Source organism: Dermatophagoides farinae, chromosome 5 (genome assembly GCF_024713945.1).
Source record: "Dermatophagoides farinae isolate YC_2012a chromosome 5, ASM2471394v1, whole genome shotgun sequence".
NCBI lineage: Eukaryota > Metazoa > Arthropoda > Arachnida > Sarcoptiformes > Pyroglyphidae > Dermatophagoides > Dermatophagoides farinae.
The window spans coordinates 1,678,416-1,691,410 of record NC_134681.1 but is presented as its reverse complement, the minus strand read 5'-3'; the positions used below and the strand labels follow the sequence as shown (position 1 = coordinate 1,691,410).

General features: G+C 28.0%; 1 protein-coding gene across 1 annotated transcript; it reads left to right on the top strand.

The window, feature by feature from the left end:
• Nucleotides 1-3,061: 3,061 nt before the first annotated feature.
• LOC142597568 (uncharacterized) lies at nt 3,062-4,288 on the top strand. The gene is made up of 2 exons (XM_075731598.1): nt 3,062-3,402; nt 3,467-4,288. Exons 1-2 carry the CDS (start codon nt 3,165-3,167, stop codon nt 4,171-4,173), a joined length of 945 nt encoding a protein of 314 aa, XP_075587713.1. The 5' UTR covers nt 3,062-3,164; the 3' UTR covers nt 4,174-4,288.
• The last annotated feature ends 8,707 nt before the right edge of the window (nt 4,289-12,995 follow it).

The window sequence follows — 12,995 nt, the reverse complement described above, 5'->3', positions numbered from 1 at the left end:
TTGTTTTTTTTTATTATTGCAGTAGACGACAAATTTTGATGATCTAATTATTTTACAATGTAATTAGACCATATTCAGATGATTGTATTCTGTTGTATTTTTTGTTTCATTTCTAACCCTGGTTTTTGTTTTTCTCATAAATATCCAGTCAATGTGAGGATAGAGATTCGCGTTCAATTTTTTGATTTTCAATCAATCAATCAATTTAAATATTGAAAAAGAAATTCAGAATCAATTTCGATATCAGCAACAAGCAACAATCAAGAAGAAAAAAAAACAGTAAATATTTCTCAACATATAAAAAAAAAATAAACACACAAATCACATTTGATCAGAACGAAAAAAAAAATCAAAAGATGGATTTGAAAATTGATTCAAAATTATCCACGTCCATTTCAATTCCATTCCATTCCATTGAATGATGATGAAGATGATGTGACACAATTCAATATGAATCAATCAAATTATTGTCCATCATCATCATCATCATCATCGTCAAATCAATCAAATCAAATTATCATAAACACACACACACACACAAACAAACAGACACAATAAATGTCTGTTTTCATAGAATTCAAAATTAAAATTTCAAGGTTCAACTCACATACAAATATATTTCCCCTTTTTCTTCTTTTTCATCTTTTTTATTCACTAAATTCTTTTTTACCTATTTGGATCAATCCAATTTCGATTTTTTTTCATTCGTTCACATCATTCGTCATGATGATGATGATGATGATGATAAAGGTCCATAATCATCGTCATCATCTTTTTCTTTTTTTTTGAGGTCATTAAAATTAGAGATTATTACATATCGAAGATGTCAAGTATCAGATTTATATTTTTTTTTTCTACAAATAATAAAAAAATGATGATGATGATGATAATGACAATGAACCAACCAAAAAAAAAAAAAAAAAAAAAAAAAAAAATAGAAAAGAAAAACGATCATCAATTGGACATGGACAAATCTATCTCATCTCTATATTAGTTTGATGAGAAACATACACGCACACGCACACACAAATTGCAACAAAATTTTTCTTTTTTATCCAAACAAACAAACAAACGAAGAAAATATATCTCCAGTAGTTTGTTTTTAAAGAGTTGAAAGTGAGATAGATAGATGGACATAACGAAAGAGAGAGAGAGAATGAAGAAAATTTCAAAATAAAGTAACAATTATTGCTGCTGTTGTTGTTGTCCATTCAATCTTTGGATTATCATCATCATCATCATCATCATCGTTATTATGTTTGTGAATGAACAAATGATGATGATGATGATGATGATCGAAAATAAAAGCCAAAGAAAAAAATCGATGATTATTTCATTGTCAAGTCTGTTTTCGTTTTCGTTTTCGTTGTGTGATTGAGACACACACACACACACATGTTTTTTTTCATTCGTTTTTTTTTTGTTTTGTTTTGTTTATCATCATCGATTGTGAAAGAATTTTCTTTCTCTCTCTCTTTCTTCGTTTTTTTCTTCTTTGCATGATTCAAGCTGTTAAAATTTAAATCATTCATTTAGTTTTGTTCATCTGGTCATGATGAATTTAAATAATAAAAAAAAGTTTTTTTTTCTTTGAATCGAGAATTTTAATCGAAAAAAAAGAGTGAGAGAATTGGAAAAAAAAGGAAGAATAAGTTTTTTTTTGCCTGTGTGTATCTATATAATAAATTATTTAAATTTCAAATTTCATTTTTTTTTTTTTTTTTGATTTTGATTTTGATGTTGTTGTTGTTGTTGTCGTTTCTTCAGGATATTGGATTTTTGTTTGTTTTCATATTATTATTTTTTCTGTTGTTCATGACGTAATAAACCTAAACCAGCAAAATTATTGATTGCACCTAAACCACCACCGAGACCCAATAAATTTGTTGCTGCTGCTGGTGCTGCAACGCCTGTTGGCATTGGCAATGGTAAACGAAGTGGTAATGGCATCGTAACAGGTACTGGTGCTGGTATTGGTAATGGAAGCGGAATTCTCAATGGTACTGGTGTCGGTATGAATTGTGGTACTGGAAGTGGAAGATCAATCGGTGTTGCAACTGGTGTTGGAACAGGTGCTGGAAGTGGTAATCTTATTGGTGTTGGTACTGGTATAACTTGTGGTGCTGGAATCGGCAATCGTAATGGCAATGGCAATGGAATTGTTGATAGAATTGGTCTTGGAATTGGTAACGGTAACGGCAATGGTAATGGAAATGGAACTGGTGGTGATACTGGTAATGGTAATGGTAATGGGAGTGCACGTAAACCATTGGCTGAATTATCTGCAAGACCATTCATTGGATTTTGTGCATTTGCCAACAATACCATACAGGATATTAATGTCAATTTCAAAATTTGAAACATTTTTATTGTTGTTGTTGTGGCCGTCGTTGTTGTTCAATTATCAGAATAAACAAAGAATCAATCAATGATTTTTTTAAAATTTGATCCTCATACATTGGCTTTATATACGAAAACGAAAAAAAAAAAAATTTTTGGTAAAACCAAAATATGATTCGAGATGCATAAAAAATATCGCCAATAAATTGTCCAGAATATTTATTGATCACGTACAAAAATTCGTGCTCGTATTGGTCAACATTTTAATTATATTAACACACAAATGTTAATTGTTTCTAGTGTGTGTGTTTGTGTTGCAATTTGTCAGGAAAAATGTTATTTTTAAACATTCTATAATCTAATCACAAATTTGATTTGGTTTTATAATTGAATTTGAAAAAAAATTTTTTTTTCTTTGCCATTCTGGGAATTTTACCGGGAATTTTTCCATTTCGTTTATTGTTGTTCATTTTCATTTTCATTTTCTTACGAAAAAAAAAATTGATATGATTAAGGGTTATTATCATGATGATTCATATATGATGGAAGAAAAAAATTTTTTTTTGTTCTTCCCTTTTTTTTACTTTTATTATTAAAATTTTGACCGATTAAAACCGATTTGTCATCATCATATCGTTTTTGGTTGTATGGTGATGGTGGTTGTTTTTCATTTCGTTTAGATTTAAAAATTAAACAAACACAAAATCAGCATAAAAACTGACTAACCGACCGACAGACAGAAAGACCGACAGACAGATAGACAGGCCAATTTGATGAAAAAAACGCTACACTTCAATTTGTTTTTCTCTTGATGCTTTACTACTATGTGTTGGTTTGTGAACAAAAACGATATTATTATCATGGCAAATCCTTCAAATGAAATGGCCGTTTATCCACCATTTTCGAATGGAATTATTATCACTTTGGATGATAATGATAATGATAATGAGTCAGTTATTTTTACCGAAAATTTCAATGATGGTACAGTATTCTGGGGTGTGATCACTGATGAAGAAGAATCTATCATGAACTATGCCGATTCTAGTGATGCAGATCAATCAGGTTTGAATGATGATTGATTTAATTTGAATTTTGATTTTAAATTTTGTTTTTATCATTTTTACAGTAATTTTGATTAAAAACGATGATGATGATGATGGTGATAACAATGAATTGGAAATGAAAACGAATCATGAATCAACAACATTGTTGCAGATTGATCAACATAATTCATCAGCATCGACATCTGGAGTAGATATTGAAATAACATCATCATCATCATCAATAGTGGAAAAACAACCAATTCAAAAATCAGCAACAACAACAACATTGACAAAATTCGATTCATTAATATCGGACAGATCGAATGAAGAAAATCATCCACAACAACAAGAGAACATTGAAAATGAATTTAATGAAGAAGAAAAAGATCAATTAGAATGTGATCTTCAGATTTATTGTCCTCGACCATCATTATCAACAAGAAAAAATTGTCGTAATAGTTTCAATTATCTTAAAAGAAAACATTGTCTAAATTTATTGATAAATAACCGTCGTAATAGTATCGCTAATAAACAACAACAACAACAGCAACAACAACAACAAACTAATAAAATTGATCAATCAACACCAAATAATAATGGCAATGGTAATGGACAAATGACTAGAAAATATATTCTTACTGGTTGCCAACGAAAACACATACAATATCAAAATCGTCGCCGTTCAATAAAATTTGGTTCAAAACGTCCAATGAAACGTGTACCACCTACACCTAAATGGGCCATAGCAAATCTAATCTCTAGTACGCCAATAATGAGAATGCATGAATAATTGAACAACAGTGGTAGTTCATCATATATCTTTATATGTTTTTTTTCCAATTCACAATGACAAATATGGAAACATGAAATGAATGAATAAATAAACTAATGAATCGATGAATGCAGATGTTTTTGAATTCAATCAATCAAATCAATTTTATTTAAAATGAAATGCATAATTTCCTGGAAAAAATAAAAACAAAACAAAAATCAATCCGGAATGGGCGGATTGATCCATCAACCACCACCACCACCACCACCACCATCAATTGTTGATGAGCGTGAATATGATGATGATGATGATGAAAAAAAACCACAATATAATCGATTTTGAAATGAAATGAACAAGACAACAAAAAAAAAATTTTTTTTTTCCTTTTCCATTTCATTACAATTTCAATTTTCATTGAAATTTTTAGGAATTGAGAATTTTTTGTTTTGTTTTTTGTTTACTTCTTTCCTCTATCATCTTTTTTTTTCCTTTCGAATCACTTGTGAATTGATTGTTTTAGATTTGAAAATCGAAAAAAATGCTCATCATCCATTCTATTTCATTTCATTCATCCATGATGACCATTCGTTTTTTTTTGTGTGTGTGTGTTTGAAACAAAACTATTGATGATTTTATGGCTGATTGATTTCAATGATGATGATGATGTTCAATTTGATTCGATTCGATTCGATTGAAATGATTTTTCTTCTTCTTCCTTTGATAATAATGGTGTGTGTGTGTGTGTGTGTGCGTATATGGTGAAAATGGTTTTCGGATATTTTGTTTGTTTGAATTGAATAAGAGAAAAAAAATAGTGAAAACAAAGCTGGACAACTGATTGAATTGAATGTCTGTTTGTGTGTGTGTGTGTGTGTGTGTACAATGTGTCATCATCATCAAAATTGTCGATGATGATTATCAATCAATACACACACATCGAAATTGTTTATTGATTGATTTTTGAGAAAGAAAAAAATTTTTTTTTCATTTTTTTCATTTTTTTTCATTTTGAATAGAAAATCAAAATTATCATCAACAACAAATGGGAAAAAAAAATGAAAAAATATGAAATTCCGAACTACTACATAAGTGCAAGGAAAAATGAAAATGAATGATAAATAATCAATTCCGGAAGTTCAATCAAACACACACACACACACACACATTCTGAACAACAGATAATCAGACATCACATTTTTTTTGTCCATTTTCTAATATATATGATCGCATACACACACACACATGTGTAATCAAATTTTTTCAATCTTTATTTCTTGGCAATTTCCAAAAAATTTTTTTTTTCACGTAAAAATTTTCCATTCTCTCCCAGATAGAGTAAAAAAAAAAAATAATTCCATCAATACTGGGTGTGTTCGGACATTCCAGACCAATTCACTATAATCCAGTATTTTCCATTTTTTTTTACCTGAATAATTGATTCAAACAAACAAACAGACAAAAAAAAAGTTTACCGACCACCAGAGAAAAAAAAAATTAAAAATCACATTGGTCATGATGACCGGTTATTACTACTTGTTGCTGTTGTCCATATTTGTTCAAAAATTTTCCTTTTTTCCCCCCTCCCCTTTGTTTGTTCACATGATGAGAATATTTCTGTATTTGACATCAATTTCATCAAATGGTATGGAGAAAAAAGAAAAAAAAAAAATATATTTCAATAAAATGTATAACAGACGGACAAATGAAATGAAATTTCATATTAAAAAAAAAAATTTCCGGAAAAATCCGTTTCCCATGTCATAATTATTATCATTCTACTATATTATAATCATGTATGCTGTGTTTATCTCCACTTATACCACACACACACACACACACACACACATAGAAATGTTTACAATTTAAATTCAGATTCTTTCTTTTTCCTGATCTACATCGTTTTGATACTTTGTAACAAGAGATTATAAATTACCGTATCAATTAAAATTTGAATATGATGATGAGAACCAAATGGTGATATATATTATCATCGTATCATTGTTATTCTCAATTTGTATTTCATAACAATCAAATTGCAAAAATTGTTCAAAAAATGACAAAATAAAAAAAGCCAAACAATCGATCCTTGATTATTGAATTGTTTCATTGTTTTTTTTTATTCAATCATTATTTAATTAATTAATTAATCAATCATCATCGATTATGCTGATGATGATGATGATTACTTAATAGTTTTTTTTCTCCTCCAAAAATAATACGATATGATTGCTGTAAAGTGTTAAAATTGTTTGTGCATAAATTGAAATTAAAATGTTGACAAACAAACAAAAAAAATGAGCAAGAAAAGATGATAATTTTTTTTCAATAACTAATAAATAATCAATCTAAGGTCATATATTGGAAATTGAAAATTCCAAATTCCAATATTGACATTTATCACCATCGCCAAGTTCATCATCATCATCATCATCATTGGTAATTATTGCATGTAGTAACACCGTGAACACACACACACACACACACACAGAGTAAAAAAATGATGATAATCATATTTTGATTGATTGATTTTGAATCAAACAAAAAAAAAGAAATATAAAAGTTTCAATTAATGAAAAATTCCGTTTTTTTTGCTCTGTTTTTCTTGAATAATGATGATGATGATGATGATGAATTCAATTCGAATCAAATCGAATCGAGTCGAGTCTAGTCGAATCGAATTGAATCTTAAATCTTTCTTTCCATATCTGAATAGTAATAGAGTGAACATGGTGCAAAAAAAAAAATTATCCGATATATGATGTTGATGATGATGATGATGATGATCTACAAAAAAAAATGGTAATGATAATGATGATTGAAAATCGAACAACAACAACAACAAGTTGTTCGATGATCCATCTCACTGATATATCCAATTCATCATCATCATCATCATTGAGTATTTTTTGTTGTTGTTGTTGTTCATATTCAATCATTCATCAAAATTGAGATGATTATGACAATGTGGATGATGATGATGATGATGAATAAAAATTGTATCCGGATCAAAAATTCAATCTCAGATCATCATTCAATTTTTTTTTTCGATGAATTCATTTTCGTTTTGTTTCCACTTGATTCATTCACTCAATATCTGTGTATTTATTGATCGGATACAAGTGATTTCTTGTATATTTTCTTATAATCTTTAGATTGTGATGATGATGATGATGATCGAATTCAAACTAAATTTTTGTTTGCTCGTTCCTTTCATTCGTTCATTTTTTTTTTTTTATTCAAATCAAATCGATTTTGTCTGTGTCTGTGTATGTCAATGACATTAGACTTGAATGTCGAATCTATCTGTGTGTGTGTGGCTTGATACAAAAAAAAAATTGAACCATTTGTCTGATCGATCCATCCATTGAGTTTATAATTTGTGTTTGTTTTTTGTTTAAATTTTTTAAAAAAAAATTAACAAATTTCCAATCATTAATCATAAAGATTACGGTAGCTAGACAGTGTTTAACACGTTTTTTTTCACCACTTTCTTCATTTCGTAATAAAAAAAAACACACACACACACAGACAAAAGTACAAAACGTTATCAAAATCATGATTGGATTAGAATTACAACTCTTGGGATCCACCACAGCCATCATCATCCTTATCATCGTGATGATTGTACAAAAAATTATAGCTTTATGATGGTGATGATGGTGGTGGCCAATTTTTTTTTCTCAATCTCTAGATGAAAGGAAAAAAAATTTCAATTTTTTTGATTTTGATTTTGATTTATTTCCATTTCTACTACGTTGGTGGTAGTTGTTTCTTCGTGGTGGTGGTGGTGGTGTGAAATTTACCAAAATATGTTTTTTTCATTTCATTTCAACACATTGCTATTATCAAAGTGGCTGAATTATGATTATCATGATGAATGAAGATTATTATTATTATAGTCATCATCTACCACCACCGCCACCAACAACAACACCATCATCACCACCATTACTATCAATTTTCAATTTTCCGTTTTCTAATTTTTTTTATTATTATTATTATTCATTCTTTCTTTCTACCACAATGTCCGGCTTTTATTCAGCCAAGATTTTATCTTGTTGTTGTTGTTGTCGTTGTTGTTGTTGTTATCGTTGTTGTTGTTGTTGGATAAACAAAGATAATAATTGTTGAGAATTTTTTTTGAAGAAGTGTGAAAAAAAACCACCATGTTTTCACATATCATGTCATGTCATTTTTGAATTTTTTTTCTTTTCATTCAAAAATCGTGTACGAATTTAAATATAGAAAAAAAATTTGATTTATTAAAATTGAATTGAAAGAATTGTTTTGTGTGTGTGTGTGTGTGTAATTTGTCTGTTTTCTGTTTATTGTTGTGTGTGTGTGTGTGTGCAATAAATCCAGAATTAGATATTAAAGATTTACATTCAGATTAGATTCAATCTAATCCAATTCAATCTGATTTGATTTTTTTTTTTGTTGTTGGTTGGTTGGTTGGTTGGAAAAAACAGAAATTACCCGGAAAACCAATATTTAAGAAAATGTTTTGCTTTTCTTTCTTTACCCCGATCATAGGTATCATGATTTACATTTTATTTCTTTTTCATTTTGATGATGAATATCAGCAGCAGCAGCATCATCATCATCATCACCTTTGTCCATATGAATTTAATCCATGTGAATTTTTTTTTTGTTACGAATCTAATCCAAAATCTAAATATTGACGTCTGTGTGTGTGTGTGTGTGTGTCTTAAATTTTCGGATGCAAAAAAAAACTCAATTTCCTTTCAGTCTGAATCCAAATTTAAAATTTGGATTTTGAAATGAAAAAAAAAATTATGCTCCTCGAAAATCATCACTGAATGATTGAAAAATTGAAATGAACGAAAGAATGAATATCTTTGAAAACGGAACTAAATTTTTTTTTTTACTTTGGATTTTAATGACTCGAATTCAAATCATTTAAACACCATTTTGATGAATGATGATTATCTAAAATAAATAATTCAATTATATGTAACATCAACAAAAAAAAAATGAGAGAAAGATATACATTTAAAAATTTTGAGAAAAACAAATTGATGGTTTCATTTTCCACGCTGATCATCATCATTATTATCATCTTCTGATCGACATGGATGTTTCTTTTTTATCAAATCAAATACTACTACTACTACTAATAATAATAATAATAATAATAATGATCTGTTTTTCTAATCACAATTTTATTTACGTTTGAATGTCATCTGAAAATATGAAAAATTTATAAACATATGAACAACATATGAATCAAGATTGATAAGGTGTGATGATCATGATCATTACTGATCAGTTTTTTTTTGTCCAACCTGTTGATATAGAGAAAAAACAAATATCATAAATCCCGGACATTATATTACAAATCACATGTACAGCTAACACATGTTACATCAGATACACTTGTTATCATCATCACCATCATCACCATACTTGATTGTCAGTCAATATCAAAATAACACGCACACACACACACACACACACACACATTCGGGTTAATTATGGTTGTGTGTCCCCAACACATCACATGTTGATGATGATTGACCGCGCCAAAAAGAAAAAAAAATATCCCATGTGTACACATAGTTTAGTTTAATTTTTTTTCACAAAAAAAAAATTTTTTTTTTTCAATTGCAATGTACATCATCAATTGCAAATCAAAATCAAAATCAAAATCAAAAACAACGAAAAAAAAATAAATAAATAAACAAACAAATCCGGAAGTTGACCGTTGGAAAATGAACAGAAAATTTTTTTTTGTGAAATAAAATGAAAATGAAAATCGAAAATGGATAAAAAAAACGGTTGAAACAATTTTCTCCAAAAAACGAAATTTGTTTTTTTTTCATTTCTTTCAAAGTTGAATTCCCAAATACTTTGGCCTTCTATGTGGATACACACACACACTTTACAATGTTTTTTCTCTTTTTTTTTTACTTTCAATTTTTGAAACGTTCAATGATTTTGAACCAATTTTTTTTCCCATTTTCCAAAATTGATTCAACTTTTTCTATGTTTGCGTGTGATTGAAGGAAAACAAAACAAAAAAAAATTGTCCATCATCAATCGAAACATAATGCACACAACGATAGAATCGTTGGTACTTTATGGAAAATTAATCATTAAAGATTTCCTTTATTTTTCCTTTTTTATCATTATTATTACAACATTTGTAACATCTTGGAACTTGAATTTCAAAAATTTTTTTTTTTTTTTTGCTGTTTTCCATTTTCAATACTTTTAAACTTGAGCCATATGATTTTTAACCTTTAAAAATGTTCAACATGTGACCACATGTGTTTTGATGATGATAACCGACCTGTTTTTTGTTGTTGTTGTTGTTGTTGTTATTTTGTCTTTTGGTTTGTATTTCCGTTTATAATTTTTTTTTTCGTTTTCATCATTAGTTAAGCAAGAAAAAAAAAGAAAATTTATAAATTTTTTTCTTTGCACAAATGCACGTGTGTGTGTGTGTGTGTGTGTGTTCATGTGTAGGCGTTGATGTTTGTGCTAATGTTGTGTCATTATAAATGATGATGATGATAATGATGATGATAATAGTTCACCAACCCACACATGGACAATGGATTATAAAAAAAAAAATTGAATAAGAATGCTAATTGTATTTTTGTCATTATCAAAATGAAGGGAAAAAAAGATAATTACCGGCCAAATGGAATTATTATGGTTTCCTGTGTGTGTGTGTGTGTATATATAAATGTATAATATGGATTTGCACGAGCAAATTGAATTTATGAATTATGAATTATGAATTATGAATTATGAATTCAATTCAATTCAATTCAATCATTTAATATTATTATTATTATTATTATATTTCAATTTAAAGAGTTATCATCATGGTCGTCATCCACTTTTAATTTGGATCTGGATTTCCGGATCATTCGAAAGAGAAAAATTTTTTTCAAAAAAAAAACAAAAAAAAACAAATCAACTAAATATTAAATAAACGCATCAATTTTATTTTATATATATTCTCATAATTCATAACATACCATAGATGGGTGTTTATGTTGTTGTTGTTGTTGTTGTCGTTGTTTTTGTTGTTGTTGTTGTTGTTGTTCTCAACAAAATCAGATAAGATGATGATGATGATGATTATTGTAATCATCATTGTGATTGTGAATTTTTTTTTTTAAAATGATCATCATCATCATTTTAAATCTTAAAATCATGATAAAAAACTATGATGATGATGATGATGATGATTGTCATTTCTTTTGTCATCTAATAATCACAAAACATCCGTATTGTTGTTGTTGTTGTTATTTTTTTTTAACTCCATAACAATTTATTTTTCTTCTTTATTATTATTTAACAATAATTTCAAGTGAAAAATTCTCATCATCATTAACGTTTAGCTTGTTAGGCCCTAAACCCTTCTCTATATGTTTTTTTGGCAGCATTACAATCTTCAATTCGTATAAAAACAATAAAACTGAAACTGCAACAACAACAAAAAACAACAAAAATAATAAAACAATTTACCATTTACACGATTGATTCAAGATGATGATAAGATGATGGATTCCACCCACTTCCTCCGCCCACTTTCCATCTATACAAATCCAAATATATCAAATTTATTGTTGTTGTTTGATTATTATTATTCATGATGATGATGATGATGATGATGAAATTAAATTTCCGTATTATTCCCGCATTTTTGTTTCCATTCCATTACATTACAATTGTTGTTTTCTTGTTATCATCAATTCAAATGAATTGAAAAAAATTCAAAATTTCAATTTTAACCATGACCGACTATTTATTATGATGATGATGATAACGAATTGAATTTGTTTTTTTTTCATCTCGAATTTCATTTCGAATCTTGTAATACAAAAAAAAACATTTGTAATGGAAATTATTAGTTTTTACAGCCTAAAAAACAAAAAACAAAAACAGAAAAAAAACATAGTTTTGTCCGTTCGGGTCAAATATGATTTTTTTTTATTTTGGTGGTGGTGGTGAATGAATGAGAAAAAAAAACATTCAATTCGAATAACCGATCCTCCATACACACAGACAATTTAATTGAATTCGATTACACAAACACTCGGGAGAAAAAATTCTTGCAAAAAAAAAATGCAGATCAAAATAAAAAAAAACACGATAAACTTCCTTGAAAATATAAAATTATCTCTTCATTTTTGCTTAATCGTATGATCATCATCATCATCATTATCATCATTAGGATGATTATATGATGATATAATACTGCCCACTCTTTGAAGAAATGGAGATGTTATGTATTTTTTTTTTACTTGAAATTTTAACTTAATAATTGAATTTTTATCGATTAAATTAAAAAATCAATTAGTCTTGAATTTGAAAAAAAAGTTACATTCTATATAAAAAAAATTATCATTTCAACAACCACAACCACAACCACAACAAACAACAACAACAACAAAGTATCGATTGAATCGATTTGTACACATGCTTAGTGCATTTTAATTAGTGTTAGTATGGAAAAACCAAAAAAAAAACTGTCTGCTTTTTTTTCTCATCTCTCTCCATGTATATGATGTGTTTGTTGCTTAATTTTATCTTGATGATGATGATGATGATGATTAGGATAATTAAATGTACAACAACAACAAAAACAAAATGAGAAAGGAAACAACAACAACAGCAAAATAAAACAGTTAATCTTGCTATAATAATAATTTTATTTTCCATCTTTTATGTAATTATATTGTTGTGAAAAAAAATGATCATGATGAAGATCTTGTTGCCGTGTGTGTGTATGTGTGTTTTTGTGATAGTTAACCGGAAAAAAAATGATTAAAAAAAACCACAAAACACACACACACACACAC